This window comes from Oreochromis aureus, linkage group 18 (genome assembly GCF_013358895.1).
Source record: "Oreochromis aureus strain Israel breed Guangdong linkage group 18, ZZ_aureus, whole genome shotgun sequence".
Taxonomy (NCBI): Eukaryota; Metazoa; Chordata; class Actinopteri; order Cichliformes; family Cichlidae; genus Oreochromis; species Oreochromis aureus.
In genome coordinates, this window is record NC_052959.1 from 23571376 (window position 1) to 23594735 (window position 23360).

Sequence of the window (23360 nt, forward strand, 5' to 3'; positions counted from 1 at the left end):
TAAAAACCAGCAAAATCTGGATCATCAGGCCCAACCGGTGCAGCTAGCAGGCTGATAGAGTAGAAGATGTGGACTCGGGGGAGCTTGGGGATGTGACGCTTTTGCCACTGGCATTGTCATATTGAAATCAGAGAATTTTATTTTTTTATAAATGGTTTTGGCCACAAGAGGAAAGCGGTCCCCTGTAATTCCAACCTATTGAGCTCAAAACACTATAAAAACACATTTTATAATTGCTGGTTCAGTACTGATATAGGTGTGGTTTGTCTGCAATGAGGGGATTATTAAACAATTACAACATGAGCATCTCAATAAATACAAATGACAAAAACAAGTAGCTAGCACTAAAATATTAAAATCTTCCTGTCAGTCAATTATGCAACAAAGTAACAATGAACTCTATTTCAAATGCCAAAACAGCTGACTGCTGCTGTGCAAAGAGAGAAAACATTTTAAAATGTGCTAATTTAAAAGGAGCAACACTGCAGATTTAACAGGGTGGAATAGATGTTTCATCCTACTACTGCTGTCAACAAAACAAAACAAGGCAAAAAGAGTCTTTAATCTTGACATTAAAAAAGAAGACATTATAATACTGCTAATTTTTGCTACATGTGGAAAATAAAGAGACATACGGATCTTGATTCCAACTAATTTGCTGCCTGTAAATGTTCATGCAATTAGCAAATTATTAAGCAAGATGGATTTTTGGTTTATTTTCTGTTGATATTCTCGAGTAGACAGCAGAAGTGCCTTTTCTTCTCCTCTGGCTGCTGCCTAACCTTGGCTTCTCCTAGCTGCTTGGCACTGTGTTGACAGGCTCACTATGTCTACCACAGCTTTTCTTCCCTGTGACAGCTTCTAGCATCACTGATTCAAGACAAGAGAGAAGTACAGAACTTAAGTTAAATAGAGAGCCTGAACTGGCAGGCTAGTGAAGCTTTCTTTTTGTTTTTATTATAACTTTTCTTTCTTTTTTCACTTCCCTTAATTACATTTTTGTTGCTAATTTTCAAATTGGATTTTCCAAAGGGAAAAAACATTAATGTATCTACTAGAATATAGTTTTACTTCAGATAAATGCCTGTAATTACTGCTGTTTTCCACAGCAGTAATTACCCTGTATACCCTGTTTTATTGTGAAGCAGTACTGACTAATAAACCACTGTAATAAACTATTTTGATAAAACGATATTATTATTACAATTTCATTTAAGAAAACTGCAAACATTTCAAACATTTTAATAACAAGAAATCTTAGTTAAGAAAAGAGGCATCATACTAGGTACCTACTAATTTGTGCTCATTAACATGAATAAAAAATATAATTCCACCCCAAAAATTGACTTCTTGGACAGTCTGTTAGTAACGTTACCTTAAAGAATCATATTAGATAATTCCCTTTAAAATGCAATACAATCATGGTCACGGGATTGAATTCCTTGAGTTCCTTAAATTATTGGCACTTTAGATCTAAGACCAGATATCCACTTTTTAAGGAGGTCAAGGTGACCACAGTTGGCTCGTGGAGCCAGCCTCAAGTGGGCACTCGAGGAACTTAATGTTTTGCTCCTGCACTGATCTGAACCTGAAAAAATATATACTTCTTTTTTCCTTTTGACAAGCTATATAAGCTAAAGGACAGACATGAATGATATAATTGATGGGTGAAAAATTCAATTTAGCTGTCATGGTTTCAAGGTCTCATTGGTTACTGCGGGCTTACTAAGTGCATCTTGATCTAGCTCTTTTTGTATTCACTTTATACAAAAACATCTTTCAGGTTTGTGTGAAAGGCAAAGTTGATGTTTTATTGAACAAATAAAAACAAGAAGTGACAAAGTGCAATGGAAACAGACTAAAAAAAAACCATTTTGTGAGATTACATTTTCTGCATTGGCTTAAGGGCACTTTCAAGATACAGTTAAGATGAAAGAGAAACCTGTCTGCAGTTTAGGTTTTCTGAAGCACTTTATTAGGACAGAATTAATATTATTAGTAACATATATACTTTTCCTACTAATTTTCTATGTTGAAAAGGTCTGCTGGCGCACTGAGTCTGGTCTTTACCTTTTATAATTCCCAGGATAGCTCTGCTAACTTTAGCCTGAACATAGGTCCAGTCAATCAAGTGCGCTGGTGTGCAGGAACATGTGTGCAGACCACTGACATTAAAGATGTTGGTTATATATAAACTTGTTCCAGTAGTATTTTACTGTTAGCAGATTAATAAATCACCAAATCCATGTCTACCAAAAAACTACATAAAGCTTAAATGCTACAAACTCTCTGTTTCTAACTTATTTCACATCTTACTTTTTTATCTTAGGTCCATCCATCCATCGATCCATCTTAGTTATTTATCTAATGAGTCTATCACAGCTGTCACAGGGCAAGAGACAGGATATACCCTCCACAGATCCCAGTCCATCACAGTGCTAACACAGAGGGACAGACCATTTACAGACACATTCACACCTATAGCCAATTTTGAATCACTAATTAACTTAATAGCAGGACTGTAGGAGGAAGCTGGGAGCCCTTTTTTTCTTTTACCACTTCAATTAATTTGTTGCTGCTATAAATATTATTTCATGTTAATGTGTTAATGTGCGATGTGCCTTGTTGTAACTGGTTCAACTTGGATTCTTGAAATGATATAATTTACTGTGGTTGCATACAAACTAACACTTTTACATAGTTAGGATATAAACTGCTAAAATGTTGTCCACTGCTATGAAAACAGGCAAAATAAGAACACCTCCATATAACTTACACTTAAAAAATACAACAGATTAATTATTATTATTATTGTTCATTATTATTCTTATTTTGTCAAAGAGCATCACTGCAAGAAAATTGTCTAAAAAAGCTGAAAATGTTTATGTTGGTACTACTTTCAGATTTTTTTTTAAATGGACACACAGTATCTTAGAATGGAAAGCCTTTCTCCCTTTTTCATTCGAGATTTAACCCATGGCCGACACTTTGACTGATAAGACTGAGCAAACCAGTCTCCCTCAGCTCCATATCTCACCTGTTTCCTCACACAAGTCACCCATGGTCAGAGTCTGTAATGTGCCTCCATGCTGTATAAATACATACTGAGGTTTCCTGACACTTTTTCTCTACAAGACACTGTACAGAGCCTCACATATCCTGACCAGTGATAGCTTTGACAGATATGGAGAGATCAAGGCTGTTGAGGGAAACTTTGGCCTTGGTGAGAGTTTTAGAATGTCAATGTGTTGCTGGGAAAGACAGAGAAAAGGCCACCACCTAACAGAGAGATGGTGGCTGTTTGAATGGACACTGTAATGCAAGTAAGTTACAGGGCTCCAAAAAAACAAAGAAGAAAATCACCCAAGTCCTCGTTTTATTTTAAAAAGAATTATTTCCCCTGAAACAATATCTAACCTCTTAAACCCCAAAGGGTTTCTGAGCTTCCTGCTCGAAAATGAAATGCCCCAAATTAATTGATTATTTCTCTGCAATTACAAACTCTGTGCTTACAATCTTGGTATCAAAATAAAGCTGACACTTGTGAAATTTCATCAGAGGTGTAAATATTGCAGCAGTTATTACTGTGTCAAAGTTACTAAGACTGAAACACAGAAAAAGTAAGTAGATTTTAACCTCGCCTAATTTTTTTTATTTATTTTTTAGCATATAACCCTTTTAAAAATATGCTTCAGTCCACATTTCATTCAAGAAATTCAGTAACCAACATACAAACATCATCTGTGCAAAGATTTATTTTTCTACAGTGAAACAGTGAAAAATTTACAACACTGTCAATACATGAATATCCAGACGTTGTACAAAAATGTCAATATTTGGCACACATTGGACACCATGCCAGTTGAATTTTTTAGGCATTAAATTGCAGAAATTAATTAATTTTATTAACAGGCCTAAAAATGCTTTTTTTACAAATATATTTTTGAAGAATTAACCATACATTTACATGGCAATGGCCCTTTTCTGCTGTGCATGGAGCGTTTAATTGGCCTCTTGCCCTTTAAACTCAGAGGGGCTGTAACTTTGATTTCTTTTGGTCAATTTGCATGATTGACACCTCTTTTTAATCGTTTTAGCCAATAGGATCACAGTAACGATGCCACATTCATGTTACTTCAACCAATCAGAAGTTGCAAGGCCAAAACCCACGTGGGCCCAAATTTACTGCATCTGGCGTCTGTCCAGTCACATGTCTGTAGGTGGGTCTAAAATGGAGGTTGTTGACAGAAAATAGCTCTGATGCAGCTAGTTAGGCGTGGTAACTGCTGATAATCACGTGGCTACCAGCTACCGGCGAAAATAAAGGAGGAAATCGGGATGGTAAGCCAATTTCTGTCTTAGCGCATTTGCGCCGCTATGTGTTTTTGTGGTCTTCTTTTGCGGCTCATTCAGTGAATTTTGGTCAGAGCTTGGGGAAACTTGGTGTTTGGAATCAGTGATAGCTCTGGAAGTTAACCAGCCTTTCTTTAGTCGGTTACATGAAGTTTGAAGAATTTCTTGTTTGTTTGTTCAGCTGGCTTGTGCGCAGTTACATAACTGCTCGTTTAATCATGGCTTGTTTTCATTGTGTTTGGTGGTTGTAGAAATGGTTTATAAGCGATTTTAGCTGAGATTCAGAGGTTTCTGTGGATACGGGACTTATATTTCTCAACCCGTGTTATAACCGATTAAACTTGATCTCCTCCTTTTTGTGCCGGTACCGGGGCGTGGGGCTTGAGTGGCTAAGACGATATTTACATTTCTGGAATAACCTTAAAGCCAGTGATTGGGGAAATATATATCAGTGAGTGTCAAGATTGAATGATATTACAGGTGGCCATGAATTGTCACAATGGCTATGAATACTATGGTAATTTTTTTGAAGTTTTGTTTTTCCTGGGTGTAATGATTGCATGGCATATGTCTTTCATTTCTTCAAACAACAATTGGGTGCACAAGTTTGAATTGATTTATTATTTGATTTATTATTTATTATTGAAAAAAATATGTGTGTGTATGTATATGTGTGTGTATATGTATATGTGTGTGTATATGTGTATATACTTGGTTAATAAATTGTACCTTGACCAGGTGCTTGTGGTAGCCATTAACAAGTGTGTGGCATAATGCTGACTGAATATTTGACCATCATTCTTGGCAGAGTAGAGTTCATTTAAATTGGTTGGTTTTCTGGCACAGACCAGGTTTTCCAAAAAACAGGTTTGAGTTTGGGGCCTTTCCAGAAACTTAAAGTTAGCCTGCGTAATCCATTCCTAAACCAGGTTTAATTTGTGTTTGGGATCAATGTCTTGTTAAAATACACAATTGTGTCCCAGTTACCATCTAGCTGTTGATTTGAGGAGAAATAAGAATTAAATAAGAATTTGGAGGTAGTCCCCTTCATTGTACTATGTTCTGCAATGTATAAATATCACAGACAGCAAAACATCCCCAGAACATGACGCTGCCACCACCATGCTTGACAGTTGGCACAGTGTTCTTAAGCTTGAAAGCCTCACCTTTACCTTTCATAAACTGGCATAACATCAAAATGCAATGAAAAGAAAACTCTGTTCATGCTGTAGAAACATCTTTCTACAGCATGAACAGAGCAAATCCAGCTAACACAGTGAGCTTGACAGGGTTTCTTTACATTGAATTCCTTCACATTTCAGATGGCATTGAAGTTTTTCACAAAAAGGCCGGTGAGTCGCAGAGTCACCTCATTACAGCAGGCTGTGTCACCGTGAAATTGAAGAGTCCGATTAAGCTTGTTTTTGTCGCTCTACGCTGTGGCCAATTTTGTCATTCTTCGTGTTGTTATGCAATACATATCAAGCAAATTGTTTGTGTTCCCTATTGAAATATGGAGTAGCACCGCCAGGGCTCCGCAAAACGCTGGAGAAATATTAGGAGTGGATCACAAGTTAATTCCCCCTGCTCCAATTTTCTGCTGAAGCGAAATGAAATTTGAATTTGCATGGCTTGGGCCACTGCCCCTGAAAGCCTGTGATTTGTTTACATGACAGGGCCTATTATTGAGGTTGTGCTTTGATGTAGGAATACAGTATGGTAATGTCTACCCCCCTAATCCCACCTCACTCCTCATGGTGGAGAGCTGTATCATTCGTGATGTGATCTAAGCAGCTGAGACAAGGAGGAACCAGAAAGGGAAAGCCATATTAATATGAAAATCAAAGTTTGGCTGCATGCTCTACAGTATATCTGACAGCATAGGCTCTTGCATGGGCACGCAGTCACCTAGTGCAGTATGATGAGTGAAAGCATTAATAAAACATTTTCAGGGAAATAGTTTTAGCACTTTAATAGGAAGAAGAGAGAAAACAATTTGCCACTGCATTCGTTAAGGGTGGAAACACCCACATAAACCTTTACATGCCCATATAGCATTAGCGCTCAAGAAGCCAAAGCAACCTTGTCTGTTTCACTTGTGGTATAGCATTATTGTATGATATCACACAATAAATGTAGCAAGAGAAAATTTGTGATGATTTTACTGGAAAAATGACTGATGCCTCTCCAGAGACTGCTTATGTTGATTTACTTTCTCTATCTACCATATATTATTTACAAAGAAAACCTAGGCCTTAATGAGCACTAATTAAACACTGGAGACTAGGAGATGACTGGCAGAAAACATCGCAGCATGTGACAGACATCTGGTGGAAGATAAGTGAGCAGGCGTTGGCAGAGCTGGGAAGAACCCTACGTTGGAAGCAGAGTAATGCTGGGGTCGTGTGAACCTGCACTTGAACCTGACTTTCAAACTCTGTCAATCAAGCTGGCTACAGCTGTCATGGTTCACAGGGCATGGGCTTAGAGGATTGGGAGTGTGTGTATGTGTGTGTACTGTATGTAAAAGACTGGATAAGAGCCAGTAAGTCGGTGTGCTTGTTTTGTGTGCAAGCATGTCGCAGTTTGTGCTGGCTTCTGTGGCTATGTGAAGAGCAAGCTCACATTTACAGTGGCAGCAATAGAGATTCTGTAACAAGAAAAACTGCAAAACACAAAACTGTGTTTAAGTCACAGTGAGACAAAGTGCAGAGGAGACCGAGCTTTTTCAATTGTGGCTCCGATGCTCTGGAATAACCTTCCCCTTCAAATTAGACTAGCGTCATCAGTGCAGGTCTTTAAGTCCAGATTGAAAACCTATTTTTATTCCCTGGCTTTTAACTCTGTAGGAAACTGACACCTGCTTATTTATTTTATTGTATGTAATGATTTTATCGTATTTTTAAATTGGTAGTTGTTTTAATCTGTGTTGTTCAGCACTTTGGACTGCCTTGTGTGTTCGTAAAGCGCTATACAAATAAACGATGATGATGATGATGATGAAAGTGCTTTGAACAATATTTCTCCTTCCAGCTATTCACTTTGTCGTGTGTCAGGGAAACTTTGTAAAATGTAAAATTTGAATTTTTAAAAAAACATAAATATCAAAAATCATTTTATTAATCATCTTTTATTAATAACCTAAAAAAATAATAACTCTATCAGTATTTCTTTTAGATAAACTCTGCTACAACAACTAATGAGGACTTTTTATGTTGTCTATAGTTTGATAATGATAAATGGTTACTAAGGCTCTTAACCCGCTATACTTAGATTTTTATGTACTGTGTATACCTGTAGGTTGGGTATCATTTAAATGCAATTAGTGCACAGTTCCTTTAAATCTTGGGCCATGGCAGCAAGGTCTGACACACTCTGAGGGCAACCTCCTACAAGGGAGGGAAAGAGAAATTATGCAAAGAAGGTGATTTTGGTTTCTGGAAAATTTCCATGTAAAAATTCTTTAGGACAAAGTGTAAAATTGAACAAGCTATGGTAAGAACCGAGCGACTAAGCTGATTCACAGTGCATGGGTTTTCTATGCAGTAGTTTTAAAATTAATCAGTTCTCAGTCCTGTTAAGGGTGACAACCTAGAACACAACTAGCAGCTATAGAATATTATCAGCACAAAATGCCACACTGCGAAGCAAAACTGCTAAGCATTTCCCAAATCAGATACACTGTGATGTTATGGACTTGCAAAAAATTCTCCAATCAAGGTCAAACTACTGCCATTTGTCAGCAGCACAGGCTTCAATTGTAGAATATGGGAGATGGATTAAACTAAGATTTAAGGAGAAAACCCATAGTGCTACAAACACTGATATAAACTGAGGAACTTGAAAGAAAGATCTGCAGAGACAGTAAAAAGGCTATCTTTTGCACAGAATGATAATCAAATGTCAGTTCTAGTTTAAATGAGGGAGGGAAACGTGTAGGCACATTATACAGGAGATAACGTGGCATAATGTCATTACTCTGCTTTTTCCCCAATTCCTGTGTGCAGCTCTTTGAGACACAAACTGATAGATATCCTCTGGGTTTAGATCTTCTTTATGCGGTTCAATGGGGTGTGGTGCCCATCATGTGATGGCACTGGGGAAGAGCTACAAATTTAGTCTCCTTTTAAGTGCAAGATACAGTTGAAATGTGGGATACAGTACTTTTATGCACTCAGGATTCCCACAAGGGGAGGGAGATGTAAAGTTTTTCTGTGGCTTGAGGGGAACATTCAGGAGTGTAAAATAACAGTAAAATGTTTCATACCTTATCTAAACCTATTATTCTTTTTATTCAAATTGCCTTTGAATAACTCCCATGTCTACCTCAGAGGAACTGTTCAGGATAAAATATTTTTTGGTCTTTGAAAATTTGGTTTGGTTTAAAATTTGTCAGCATAAAAAGTCAGTGGGGGATAAAGGATCTCTTTTTAATTTCTAAAAGCCTGCAGTTATGTCAACATTAGATACTCTTATGTGTTACAGAGCTTGCATTTTACACTGATCTGCACTAGATCTGTTGATAGAAAAACTAGCATATCATGTCTATTCTAAGTTTAAAACTGGCTTATTACACAAACGTTACACAAGTACAGCCCATAATCCTAGCCAAGGCATGCCATCTGCAATCTTGTATTCACCCACAACAACTGTAATCTATTCATACTTTTGCAGTAGCTGCCAGTTGGTTGCATATCTAACTAAACCAACCAATGCAGCTACAGCATTACTCTACTACAGATGGCAAAGTAAAATATTCATTTTTATCAACATGTCAAACTGGTCAGTTGATCCAAATTAATCAAACCTATTTTAGTTCATAAGGGAAATACATCCCAGTGAGACCTACCAGTCAAACCACAGCATTGTAAATAAAATGAAAATACACGTGCATTCTGAAAGCAATCACATTCAACCATTAACAAAACATATGACCAAGCGACTGCGATGTCTTGGAAAATGATTGTGGCATTCAGCAATATCTCTTGGTTGATCTATATTCAGCCAGCCTATAGTCATTATAAAGATTCACGACTGACATCAATCAAGGAAAGAGCACAACGTCTTCTTTTAATGTTTTTTTTCTTTGTTGTGTCATGAAATGCCTCGGTCAGTAAGAAGACTGTAAAATGGACCTCAGACCTTTTACTTTGATTAAATGAACAATTCAGACAAATACTCACACGAGAGAAGAAAATCTGCATCTTTGCTAACACTAAACGCAGCTACACTAACTACACTAAACACAAGTATAATGATTGTATAATTCCGAATCAACAGTCAGCTTAGAAAGTGCTATAGTCTTTCATGGCTAAAATATCAAGGTTTAATACTAGATATGTGACAGTGCTGCTTTTCCTCACCCCTTCCACCTAGTCTCATGTCTGCCACACCCACATCACCTTGCTCCCAGTTTTCCCATTAGCCTGCCTATTTCCATTCATCACTCTGGCATAGTGTACAATATATTCAAGATTCTCTGTGTCTCCAAATTTACTCTTCCCAGGTTGTCTTTGGATGTTCAGTCAAGCATTCCAGCCTTGTTTTGTCCTGTTTACTTTATTGCCTTCTGAGATTTCTTGCCTTACTTACAGTCTTTATTCTGTTCACACCCTCCAGTATTGTTTGCTTGATCCTTTTTTCCAATTAACCCATAATCAACTTTTCCTGACTTGCTTTGGTGTGCATTTGGGATGTCCTCGCTGCCTTCCTAACATTGAACTGTGACAGGAACTTTAAAAAGACTAACAAAAATTGACACAAACCAATAAATAAATAGCTGGTGGAAGACAAATCAATATTTTATTTACCTTGCACTTGCAAGATAACAGGGGGTGTTTAAATCCTTTCATACACAAGACAGTGTTCATCTAAATGCATCTAAAGGCGCTTTATCTACAAAGGTGATTTTGTTCATACAACAGAGCAAAAACCACAGATTTTCTCTACATTCTGTCTCACCTAAAAAGAACCTTGTGTTTGGCAATCTGTGATCCTGAAGTGATCTTACAAAGTATCCATCATAAGGTTACTGTAGCCATGTTGTTGAAAGTTGCTAATTTTAATGTTACTTTGAGACCGTTCTGTGTAAAATGGGAAATGAAAGAGAACGAAACAGTGACGCTCAAAGAAAGAAATAAAGGAGAAAAGGTGAAAAAAAAAAACTAGAGCATGACATGGAGAATACGAGAAATAGCGCATTAGCACTTATAGATTAGATGCCTCTCATTCCCAGGCCCCACTGCAGCCCTGCAGATGTGCAGCGGTGACCGCGCAACCTGCCGGTAGCGGTCATGTCTTAATTAACAAGCAGACATCTGATCAATAAGTGAGGAAAGATGGAGAGGGAGACGAGAAAGGTGGGCCCGCTTGCATGGTTCAAGGTTTTTGTTTTCTGTTGATGTGGAATAACATTAGAAATCAATAGCACAGCTAGCAGTGCCGGACTCTCTGACTCCCTATTCAGAAGAGGTGAAAAGGAGAACTCCATTTCAATTCTTTTCCCTTTTACCCATCTCCTTTCTGTCACAATAAATCATTACAGGGGATGATTTGTGACAGTATTGGTACATTTTGAATCAAAGCACTGAGGCATTTTATAAACAACTCATAGATTATTAAAGGAGAAATCTACCCCTTTTTTTGGCTGCCCTAAGAGGTAAACTCAAGGTTCCTCACATTTGTAATGTGAATCTGCTAAGGTATGCCATCTGCATGCCTTTTATAAATGAACCATTTAGGTAAAAGCTGCCGTTTTCTTTTTAAAGCACATTTGCAGTTTATTTGTGATAGCTACTAGAGCTGTATGGATGAATGCACATTCAGTGAAAAATCATAAAATTTTAGTGATAGAGATGTGATGTATAGCAGTTTAAGCCAAACATGATATTTGAATGTCTATAAACTTCTTGTTAGTAATCATGATTGACTACAAATGATCTCTTTGCCAGCATAAAAAGAATTTGCTTGACAGCAATAATTGAATTGACCGATACTGAGAACAGTGGGAAAGGAACTTATTGATATCTTAGAAGGATAATTATTGATTTACATGGTTTGTTAAATGCGGGGTGGGGGGCATTCTAGTTGCGTGCTGAGTTGTTGAGACACTTGTCTAGTGCACTGGGAGGACAGGTTGGGAAGACATTTCTAAACCGATGCAACCATCAGCTCTAACAACTAATGGAATTTAATTGGATGTGTAACAAACTGTGACTGTTAGATTAGAAGAAACTGATTAGGATGTTTAGGAACAACCCAGGAACCACCAAGGTTCAAAACTGCCATGAACTGAAAACTGCTGGAACTCCAGCATCACTGTACACAGTAAAATGAGTTTTACATTGCCATGAACGGAGAGGCTGCTGATCAAAAAAAGAAGCCCGTCTCCAAAATCGACACCATCAAGCTTGCCTGAAATTTGAAGCTGCCCACATAGAGAAACCAAACGCCTTTCATTGCTCTGAAATCCTTCCTCTTGGGCATGAAGCTGTCAGATTTAAAAACATTCACTAGGAAGCAGACTGAGCTGCCTTTAGTATGACAATTTACGACGTGGCAACTTCTCAACATCTTCAGCTTCTCCTCAAACCAACAGGCAAATGGCTGGAACTTGGACACAGTTGGGTGTTCCAACAGGACAACGATCCCAAACACATATCAAAACTGGTTTTGGAACGGATACAGCAAGCTTACGTTCACTCTGCTGAGAAGGTGATTGGCTGCAGACTCCCATCTCTGCAGGACCTGTACACCTCCAGGACACTGGGGCATGCAGCTCGGATCGCAGCTGACCCTGATTGATATATGCATCAATGCAGGTGATCCAATCTGCTTAGGACTTTTTATTGTTATTTAAGTTTGTTTGTTTATTTAAGTTTGTCTTATCATATGTCTAGCACAAAGTAATGCAGCAATTTCCTAATGTTGTAAATCTGCTCAACATTTGGCAATAAAACCCTTTCTGATTCTGATTCTGAACTTCTTTGGATGAATTCGACTGGATTCTCTCCAGTTGGAGATGGCAAGCCTGTGTCCAGACTGAAGTGAACTGTTGTTGAAGAAGTCATTGCTCTCTCTCAAGAGAGGCATCAAAGTGGTAACAGTCAAACTACAAAACCAAAACAAAAAAGGAACTAGACTAACAACTACAATGACCAAGACTAATGACCAAAAAGGACAAACTGAAATATTGAGGTCAATAGGCAAGGCAAGGCAAGGCAATTTGTATAGCACACTTTCAGCACAAGGCAATTCAAGGTGCTTTACCTGATTAAAATAAAACACATAAAATAGAACATAAATCACTTTAAAAGTAAAAATACAAGAAAACATTTAAAAGAAAGCATTTAGGACTGTTTTGGGGTTTGTTTTGGTTTTTTTTTTGTTATGCTGGCTTATTATTACTATTACTGCTGTTATTGTGGAATTTGTGTCTCATTTTATTTTCATTTCTGTAAAAAAAAACAAAAAACCCTTTGTTGCTCATTTCCTGTCTCCAGCCATTTCATTTCGCATCCACCTCAGTTCCTATTGTAATCATGTTGAACCTAGCAACTGGTCTTTACTTTTGGCTGTTCTAAACCATTTAACGTGAGTCAGGGGTTACATATGCACTCTATATTTTATTAAAAAATCTTAAAAAGCCCCAAATTATCATAAACAATAAACAAAAAAAGGAAAATTATCATTATTATTTTATGTTTGTGATTTTTCAAAATGACATTTTTTGGATAAACCAACAATTTGTGTTTACAGAAAAAAGGATATTGAAAGACAATGTGTCACTGCAAAATATGTACATCCAAATCCAAACTTATAGACCACTGTGAAAAAATCATTTAATATTTTTGTTCAGAGAGTGTTATTGCTGTTCAGAGCAATAACACACAACACATACAAACACTTCAGGATGTAACTTGAGACTAAATATTCTGGTGAGTGTGTGACTGTGTGTGTGTGTGTGTGACTGTGTGTATACGTGAGTTAAAGTTTATCAGTGCTTGTGGAGTATTCTGGGAATTCTTGGACAGGATGGCCATTCTGTGATAAGGCTTTCACATTTGGTTGTAGCCAGAAGGCTGCTGAGGCTGGTGGGAACTCTAATCAGTCTCTCCCCACCTGCCTCCATCACCCTCTTTCATGTGAGTTACTGATCCACCTCTGGACAGAAATCGTATGTTTATTTTCTTTTCTTTCTCAGTGCAAACTTTTGGTCAAAAATTGAATTTGATACCCAGGGGCAAGGTGGAAAATTGGGAAAAATAGCTTATTTTCCTCATATTCAACCTTTTGCTACTCTTTCTAATGAATGGCAGAATAAGATATCTGTGGGAGATGCTATTCTGTGCTGTGGTGCAATCTCTGCAATTTAACACTCATCAATTCATGTTTACAGAAAAAAAGGATGAATATTGAAAGACTATGTCTTACTGCAAAATATGTACATTCATTGGCCACTTTGTTAGGTACGCCTGTTCGTCATCTAGGATGTAGACACATCAAAATGACCCGCTGAAGTTCACACTTGGTATCAGAATAGGAAAAAAAAAAAAGTGATTGGAGTGACTTTGAATGTGGCATGAGTGTTGTTCCAGATGGGCTGGTGCAAATATTTCAGAAAGTGATGGTCTAGTTGGTTTTTCCCACACAACCATATCAAGGGTTAACAGAGAATGGTCCATTATCCAGTGAGAGACAGTTCTCTGGATGAAAATACTTTTTTGACGCCTGAGGTCAGAGCAAAATAACCAAACTGTTCAAGTTCACAAGAAACAGTAACTCAAATATACACGTATTACAACCAAAGTATGAGGAAGAGCATCTCTGAGCTCATAACACATTCAATCTTGAAGCAGTTGGGTTACAGCAGTAGAAGACCACAGCGAAGGCCACTCCTGCCAAATAAGAACAGTAATCTGAGAATACGATTTGCACAAAGAATGGAAAAATGTTGCCTGAAGAGCTTCATATTTATTTTCAGTTGGTACGGTCAGAAGTTGGAGTAAAAAACATAAAAGCATGGATCTATCTTGCCTTGTGTCAACAGTTCAGGACCAGAGTCTCTGAGGAATATTTCCAGCAGCTTGCTTAATGAAAGTCATGAAGAGTTAAAGATGTTTTGAAGCTAAAAAGGTGTCTCACTGGTACTAGTATCATGTACTCCATAAAGATCACAGTGAATGTATTGTATATCTGTCTCATGCCTGCCTTATATTTTGATTTTTCCCTAGTTTTGCATTTGTGTTGGCTCAGTGTCACTACAGGTAACATGAGGTGACACCTGACCTTACAGAGGTTGCACAGGTATTCCAAATTCATGATAGCACATGATCATGATGCTGTTGGCAGAAGTTTTGCTGCGTCTCCCAGCACAGTCTCAAGAGCATGGAGGAGATTCCAGGAGACAGGCAACTACTCTTGGAGAGCTCCACAGGGCCACAGAGGGTCCTGAACTCATCAGCAGGATTGGTGTCTGCTCCTGGGCTTGGTGTCTGCTCATGATGCTGCAAGAACATCATAATATGGCCTCCAGCAGGCCACCGGTGTGAATGTATCTGACCAAACAATCAGAAACAGACTTCATGAGGGTGCCTTGGTGGGCTAGTGGGCCTTGTGCTCACTACCTCAACCGGCATATCCATGAAGGGATGCACAGACTTCTACAGACTCGGCAACGGCACCCGAACTGCAATTAGGTACTGAGATGAAATCCTTTGACCTACTGTCAGACTCAGTGTTGGTGCAGTGGGTCCTGGGTTCCTTTTGGCTCATAAGCATGACCAGGAGTGGTAATTGTAGTCAGAGTATGCAGGCAGTTCCTGGAGAATGAAGGATTTGATATCATTGACACCGCCAGGTTGCACCTCAAGCTGTCCAGAAGCTCAGTTGATGCCCTGATGCAGATCTGGGAGGAGATCCTGACAGGACGCATTCCATTGTCTCATTAGGAGCATTTCCCAACATTGTCAGGCATACATACAAGCATGTGAAGGCCTTACAAACTATTGAGTACCATTCTGAGCAACTAAAATGAAATTTCTGAAAATGAACAAGCCTGCAGCACCATTTTTTCACTGTGAGGTTTTGGTGTTTGTTAATTCAATCATCTGTAGTTTGATAGTTTTCAATTCCATTAAACAATGTAGCATCCTTTCTTTTCTAACACATTACACAGTCCATATTAGTATAGATATCCAGCATGTTTTTCTTCCAAGTGAGATCTGATGTGTATTCAAAATGTTCCTTTAATCTTTTGAACAGTGTAATAATAAGAATATTAGAGACCTGTGAAACTGTTACTTCTGAAGCAAAAAGTGTTGCTCGCTCAAATAGGAAACCTCGTTGACGCAACATAAATCTACTTGTTATTAAAGAGGGCAAGGCTAAATTTGGAACAACAGCCTGGTAATTGTAAATGTATTCACGTTTCACTGATGTGTCCCTGATGATTACCATTTAATCAGCTGCAAATGCTCTTAATTACAAGATTAGTCTCCTACCAATTAGCCAATGTGCTAATGGTTCTAATCTGCCATTGAAGTTGACTGAATTCTAATTAGGGACTAACTGTTTTAATTCACCTAGGGCCCATCTGATGGGTCATTACCAACCTAGTTACCCTCCTATAAACTCACTGCAGAAAGCAGCACAGGTCCCATTTGGAGAGCAGCTGTGGAGGCTTTATGATCATCATGTGGGTGATTTCCATGCATCATGAAATGACAGTGTTTCCATTTCCTTTCCTCACAGAGGCATTCTGATGACTCACAGAAAAAAAAAAAAACCGCTATTATTCTCTGTAATATCACAAGGTATGTAAATTAAACGCGCACCATAAGTCCCCTTGATTTTACTAAACAAAGCATGGTTGTTTAAATATAAAATATAGGAAAAAGAGGGATTTACTTTTGTTGAAGAGTATTGAAATTAAAATATGTCAAATATGGTTATAGGCTTGAAATAGAGCTCAGCACTAAATGCCTTTTTTTAGGTGCCAGTGGACAGAATGGCAAAATTAATTAAATAGATAAATCGATCTTTTGGACAATTACCCAAAAATAATGGATGTTCATAATCAGAAAACAATTCTACTGATAAAAATATTAGTAGCGCTCAATGCCATCAGAGAACAGCCGATAAAAGGTTTTTTGGTTAATAGCCTTTTATGGATCTCACCATATTTATGGTTACATTGTGTTCTACAATTGCTCCACATCTGCAAGGTGCTTTGCAACCCAACTGTTCCCCAGCTCCTCCCTCTCATGACTTCATCTAAGTTACAGCAAATATTATTGAGTTTATGCTCTTCTCCTCTTGGGCTATTTTGTAGGTATACAACCTAACAGATAGCAAGGTGTGCAATAAATATAGCCATAACACCAAACACCAATTCATGCATTTATTTTTCTGACCGTAATGGTCGTGACTGACTATTGACTGCACGGCCAGCAGATTTTCAAAGCAAACACTTAACTGAAGTAAGTAAGGTAACTCTTGATCTACAGTTTGACTCAATGATAGTTTCTTAATCCTCTATCCAGTCGTCCATCAAGTTATTTTTCTGATAAATAATTAAGAAATTTAGTATCAGCTCAGGCCTCTCCTTCTCCCAAAATTCTGGTCAAATTAAATAAAAAGGCTGCATTGAATTTAGCCTTTGCAAACTAAACACTTGTGAAAGTTGTAAAAGGTTACTAGAAGAGTGGTACTCAGCCTCTTATCTTTCTGAATTATCTTTGTACCAATTTCTTTCATTAGGAAGCCTGCTTATCAACATGAATCCAGGCTTTCAATCATTCATCTCACTTCATATCTGGACAGTGGGGGACAAAGTGTAAAGTACTGTCTCTAGGCAATTTTTTTCAAGTGGTTTCTGCACACAGGATGATTGCAGACACTCGATGCCAGTGGTTTCACAGTCAGATGATTGTAACTGACTGATTGTAACAAACAGTGAACATTAACAACAATACAAGCCAGTAGTACTGTCAGACCTACAAGTCAAAATCATTTGTCATTCATTCTGTAGCACCGAACATAAACAAAAATATGCAACTACAACAACCTATTAAGGAAGAAGTGCTTCTTTCGTGTGTGTGTGTGTGTGTGTGTGTGTGTGTGTGTATGCGTGTATGCATGTATGTATATGATAAGCTCATAGTTTTTGTTCAAACAGAATGATTTAGGGGGAAAACAACTGTTTAACTGTTGTTTTAACTGTTAACTGTTTAGTTATCCATTTTAAAAAGCCCTAAATTAGCTAGCTTAATTTTCTCTTTATTCAGACCTATAAACCACTCTGTGGTACTTTCTGAAAACCTGACAGTTTTGTAGATGGAAATTTACATAGTTTTAAAAAAATCAATAGCTCATAATGATGAAGTGAAAAGATGATTTTAAATTTTTGCAGATGTAATTGACCATAATGCACACTGCCTGTCAGGACTGATTTTAACTGGCACAAGGTCCAAGAAACTCTGCAGACCTTTCTGTTAAAACTGTAACAAAGTGTGGATCAGCAGTGTAAAATCATTTCTAAAGTTTCAGTTTCCATAAATCTGTCATCTCAGTGATTCTGAAACAAGGGAGGTTTGGAATGACCAGACCTTTTTATGGAGTTTGTTGTCAACCAACTCTGCCGTTGTTCATCAGTCAAACCTTTATACTAGAAATGCTAAATATAAGTAACTAAGAAACACATGAAAGCTCACATCCGAGTTGACAAACAGAATTTAAAGTAAAATATAAAGGAAAAGATTCTCTGTTCTGATGAGACAGAGACTGAACTGAACCCTGCTGTTGAACACTGTGTCTGTTGAACAGCCTAGAGGCAAATACCTTTACAGTGAAACATGGTGGTGAACCTCAATAGCAAGGACAGGGAGAATGCTCAGATGTGATGAGGGAATGAAATCGGCCACAAATCAAAGAGTCCAAAGACTACTACTACTTCTTCATCTTGGCTAAGCAATGTAGACTGGGAGTTAAATATTGACCCCCAAAATGCTCATATATTATCTTTGCAAATCCATCTTAATAAAAGCAGGTAAAAATCTGCTCAACATGGAAAAAAACAGCTGAAGTGCAAAAATGATAAGAATCTGAATACTTTCTGAGGAAACTATTACTACTGAACATTAACATATGTAAAAGAGCTTACCTGCCCTGCACTTTGATGTCAGAGATTGCGTAGAAGTATCTAGATAGGTTGTTCTCATCTACCATGGTGGCTCCAGTGGCTGGCTTCAGCAGCCTAATCCTTAGATCAGTGATTGTGAAGAAGTCTCTAAGGTTCTTGGTGGTATCCAACTGGCCATAAAGTGAGGCCATGTTGTGTAGTCGAGGCCCAGCAAACAATGCAAAGCGGTCCTTTATCTCAAAACGTACTGTCTTGTCATTCTTCCACACGTACCCTCGGGAGTAGTCCTCGGTACAAATGATGTCCAGCAAGGTCTGCTGGGTGAGGTCATTCGCTGTCTTGGGCTCCATGGTGAAAGCGTCCAGGCAGTCGGTGGCGTAAAACTGGTAAGGGGTCCAGGTCCGGCCGTAGTCGAGTGATTTTTCCAGGACCATCTGTTCTGGTCGGCCTGACTCGAATGTGAGTACGATGTCATCAGTCAGCTCAATTGTCTTGTTCCATGACAGCGTGATGTTGACCTGCAGAGGCTTTGGGTATTTCTTCCATGACGTTGATTGCCAAAAGGTGGTCGGGTTGCGACCCTCAATGTCAAACATCAACTCTGGAGGATGAGCCAGCTCCTCAGTGGCAGCATCACATTCATTGTTGCACATATAAGGATTCTCCTATAAAAAAACAAAAAAGATATATATATATAAGTATCAATTAACATGTTTGTTTTTGCCCCATTCTGTATGTGTAAAAGTATATCCCTAAAAATGTATTACTTTAAAAATGCCCATTGAGCGATGCAGTGAGCTCTTTAACATGTACAAGAAAACTTCAGTATCTGTAACAATTTTAGTGAAAAGCACAAGAGAACTGTAGCATAAAAACACGAAATGAAATGCAACATCAAATTTACCAAAAGAAAGTTAAAACTGCACGACTTATTCGTGAGAGTGAATTAAGATTTCACAATTTGCTGACAAGCGTTCAGAGTGTGCAAGGTATGTTGAAACTGCACGTCTTTATACACTGCTTCCCTTTTAACACCTGTACAATCTATCAGGGAGCAACTCCCTCAGCTAAACAGGCAGGCAGGCAATACTACAGCACATGGATTTGATCAGAACTGATCAAAGCAGCAGTAAAACATTAGAAATGAAGCCGATACTGAAAAATTTTAACGTGCCAGTTTACCTTTGCACAGAAATTGTTTTCTACTATGTACTTGACAGTTTCAAAGCTGCCCTTTTGTGATTTTAGAAAAGAAAACTTGGCAAGTGAATTGTCAAAACGGTAGGTAAATATTTAGTTTTTCATAAAGTATTCAGTAGAAATGCCACAACTTACAAAACAGTTATAAGGCAACATTGAGCAATATTCTCACCCAAAAATGTCCCACAGGTTCAGGTACTTTAACTTGAAAAGTTATTTACTTTTACATTGCCTTGTTGGCTCATGATCCTATCATGATCCCACTGCTGTAGTCACTAACATTCTATCACATTCAGGGCCAATGTGTATTTTATAATCTGCTCCAGGAGACAGTGACCCTCTCATTAAGATGACACTGTGGATGCCATATTCTAGCTGCACGAATCCCCTGCCTAAACTGCCACCCAAATTGCTTTCGTAATTGATATTCCTGTGTGGTATTTCAGGTGAGATGGGAATGGAATCCTGATGAGTGTTTCTTATGAAACACGCAAAGGGACATGCATTTTTCATAGGCCTGTGTCTGCTCTGTACCATAGTGAGTCTGGATGTTTGAGTGAGCATGTTTGTGAGGAGAAAAAGAGGAGCTCTTGATGTCTGTGTGTTTGTTTGTGAGTGAGAGGGATAGAGAGCTCTGAATGTGTTTGTTTGTGTGTGTGTATGTATTTGTATGTATGTGTGTGTGTGTGTGTGTGTGTGTGTGTGTGTGTGTGTGTGTGTGTGTGGATGGCAAAGAGAGGAACAGAGAGAGCTGAAACAGGCCCAGAGAGCAGAAGACGCACTCCAATTGACATTCCTCTCACCTCTGCTGCAGGAACAATGAGGTTAAGTGCTGAAGAGATTCAGATCAACTGTAAAGCGGTTCGATAATCAGCAATCATCCAACACTCTACACGCAAAATTATCTAAAGGTGAGAAAAGTGCTATGTGCAACATTAGTCACTTATCTCTCCAATATTGTAGTGCATTCAACCCAGACTGCCACTTTCTCTGAAGATCACTGCCAGGAATACTGATAAGCAGACGCTATTATATTTCATTTGAAAAGACCAGTGGCTGCTTTTTGTTTTTGAGTAAGTGCGTCAAATATCTCCTCCCTAAAGAGGAAAAAAAAAAAGTGATGCTTCGTCTTCTTCACAGGAAAATGTATGGATGACTTCCCTGCTTTAGATATAGCTCTCCAGAGACCACATTATTTCCTGTGAGACTATGATATGTTATCAGTTACTTACTCCTCAGCTAAAAGTGATAACTATTTGATGACAAGACTGAAAGATTGTGGGTCACTAGGCCTGCTCAGCTGACTCAAAGGAGCATTGCATGATCCAATTAGGAGGATAATAAGGGTTATGCTGCCACCACAGATTGTAAGAATAAGAGAGTGGGAGGGAAAGTGAATGTAACCTTTTTTAAAGCAAGACTTCAGCTGCTAAAAGTATTCTCCTCTCACGCCCATGCACACCCACACACATACAAAGCTAACACAAAAGCTTGAAAGGCCGGGCTGTAGAAACACAGAGAAAGAGAGATTTGAAGGAGAGAGTTGCGCAGTAATAGGCAGGTTGGTGGCTGCCTGAGTTCTGCCACAGGGACAATAAATTGTACTTGAGTCAACTGTTTACCAGTGATGTGTGCTAAGGCTCCTTATATTCCCTACTTGTGCTTGAACAGCCTTGGAGGTCTGCTCAGAGCTCAAACCTTAATGTTACATAGAGAGAGAGGGAGGGAGAGAAATATATTGTAAGAGAGTGATTTCCCTGTTGTCATTCAAGACCATGAATTTTCACCTATATTTGATTTATTTGTTGTCACGGTTTGGTTCGGGGAGCAGTGGGGTGGCTGCTTTTGCATCTTCCGAAATGGCAGCCTTATTCACAGTCGATATGAAGAACTCCGACCACGGCGTCCGTAGCTAATGAGAAAAACAATTTCCCAGCAGAATGGTGAGAAACAGAGTAAACAGAGGCTTTAAAAAGAGAGAAATTTGCTTCATCACACTAGTAGAAGTGTTCGGAGACCAGTGGAAAGCAGTCATAAATTTGATCCGTAATCATTTTCTTAGTGCCTGCCTCAACTTTCAGGCCTTCGGGGAAGTGATCACTCTAATCAAACAGCCCATTCATATTTGGGAGCTGGCTGGGGACAAACCTTTCATAAAAGCCCTGTCCATCATTAATAACAAACAATAATCTAAAGTCTCTTTTCCAGTTGAACGTGAAGTGACATGTACAGTATTTACTTTCTACCAGTAAACCCCACCATACTTCACTGCTTTCATATAGCCCAGTTTAGGTGAAATGAAAGACTTAGAGAAAGGTCAGGACCTTCCATCGGATTTCCTGTGGTGGTTATTTAACAACAAAAACAGTGCCTTATGAAGATCAATACCTTCTGTGGTCATTCAAGACCAAAGCTACAGCGCTATGCCGGGGGGGAAGCTATTAAAAAACAATAAACCCTCTCAACTTGATCCTTTACCTGTGATCATAGGGGGAAGTAGTCAGCAGAGGATTTGGGAAAAAAACACGAGTTTTGGACTAAAATGAGATATCGATCAAATGAAAAATGTGGCCAAACAATTTAACTGGTGCCACAAAAATATAATTGAAGGAATAATGGCACCACTTCTAACCAAAATGTTTCATGGTGATGATATGATTCGACTACTGTTAAATCGATTCCACTGCATGTTTGAAATACTAAAAACACATTTTTGTTAAAGCAGCATGTTTTTCTTAAATTATCACCTTATTTTAGTAGACAAGAAGATTTATTTCACATTTAACAGACAGAAAGCATTTAGACAAAACTAATTGTCAAATTAGAAGAATTATAGTAGCCAACATGTTTGCACGGGCCTTATGGTCACGTGAAAAGCAAAGTTTTCCAAGGACTCTATGCACACTTGTGAAAAACATTCTTACTTTCAGGAATTAAGTTGCCAGGTCTCTCTTGAAAATGAGATTTGTATCTCAATGAAATTTTTTACCTGGATAAATAAGCATTTAAAAAATAGCAGTCAGGTTCTCCTAAACAGTGCAGCTAATAAATTAATTATCAATAAGTGGGAGCACTTCTATAACAGCAGAGGTTTCTGCACACAGGATGATTGCAGACACACGATGATGCCAGTGGTTTCACAGTCAGATGATTGTAACTGACTGATTGTAACAAACAGTGAACATTAACAATGCAAGCCAGTAGTACTGTTAGACCTGCAGGTCAAAATAATTTGTCATTTATTCAGTAGCACTGAACATAAACAAAAATATGCAACTAGAGCAACCTATTAAGGAAGAAGTGCTTCCAGTTTAGCATAAGAAAACTGAGTTCATATTTTTCGTTCAGACAGAATGATTTAGGGGGAAACCAACTTTTATTTGCTTGTAACTGTTTAGTTATCCATTTTAAAAAGCCCTAAATTAGCTATCTTAATTTTCTGTGGCTTTTGAAAATATTCAGACCTATCAACCACTCTGCAGTACTTTCTGAAAACCGACAGTTTTGTAGATGGAAATTTACACAGTTAAAAAAACTCAATAGCTCATAATAACGAAGTGACGAAGTGCTTTTAAATTTTTGCAGATGTAATTGACCATAATGCACACTGCCAGTCAGGACTGATTTTAACTGAGGTGAAGTCCAAGAAACTGTCTGCAGACAGAGG

General features: G+C 38.2%; 1 protein-coding gene across 6 annotated transcripts in view; it reads right to left on the minus strand.

Annotated features, from left to right (window-relative positions):
- The window catches only part of LOC116313451 (netrin-G1-like), a 68317-nt gene that overhangs the window by 16048 nt on the left and 28909 nt on the right, over positions 1 to 23360 (minus strand). For all 6 annotated transcript variants that reach the window (XM_039601729.1, XM_039601732.1, XM_039601731.1 and 3 more), the window contains one exon: positions 18515 to 19158. In XM_039601729.1, coding sequence (XP_039457663.1) covers positions 18515 to 19158 — 644 coding nt within the window. The remainder of the gene's footprint in view (positions 1 to 18514; positions 19159 to 23360) is intronic.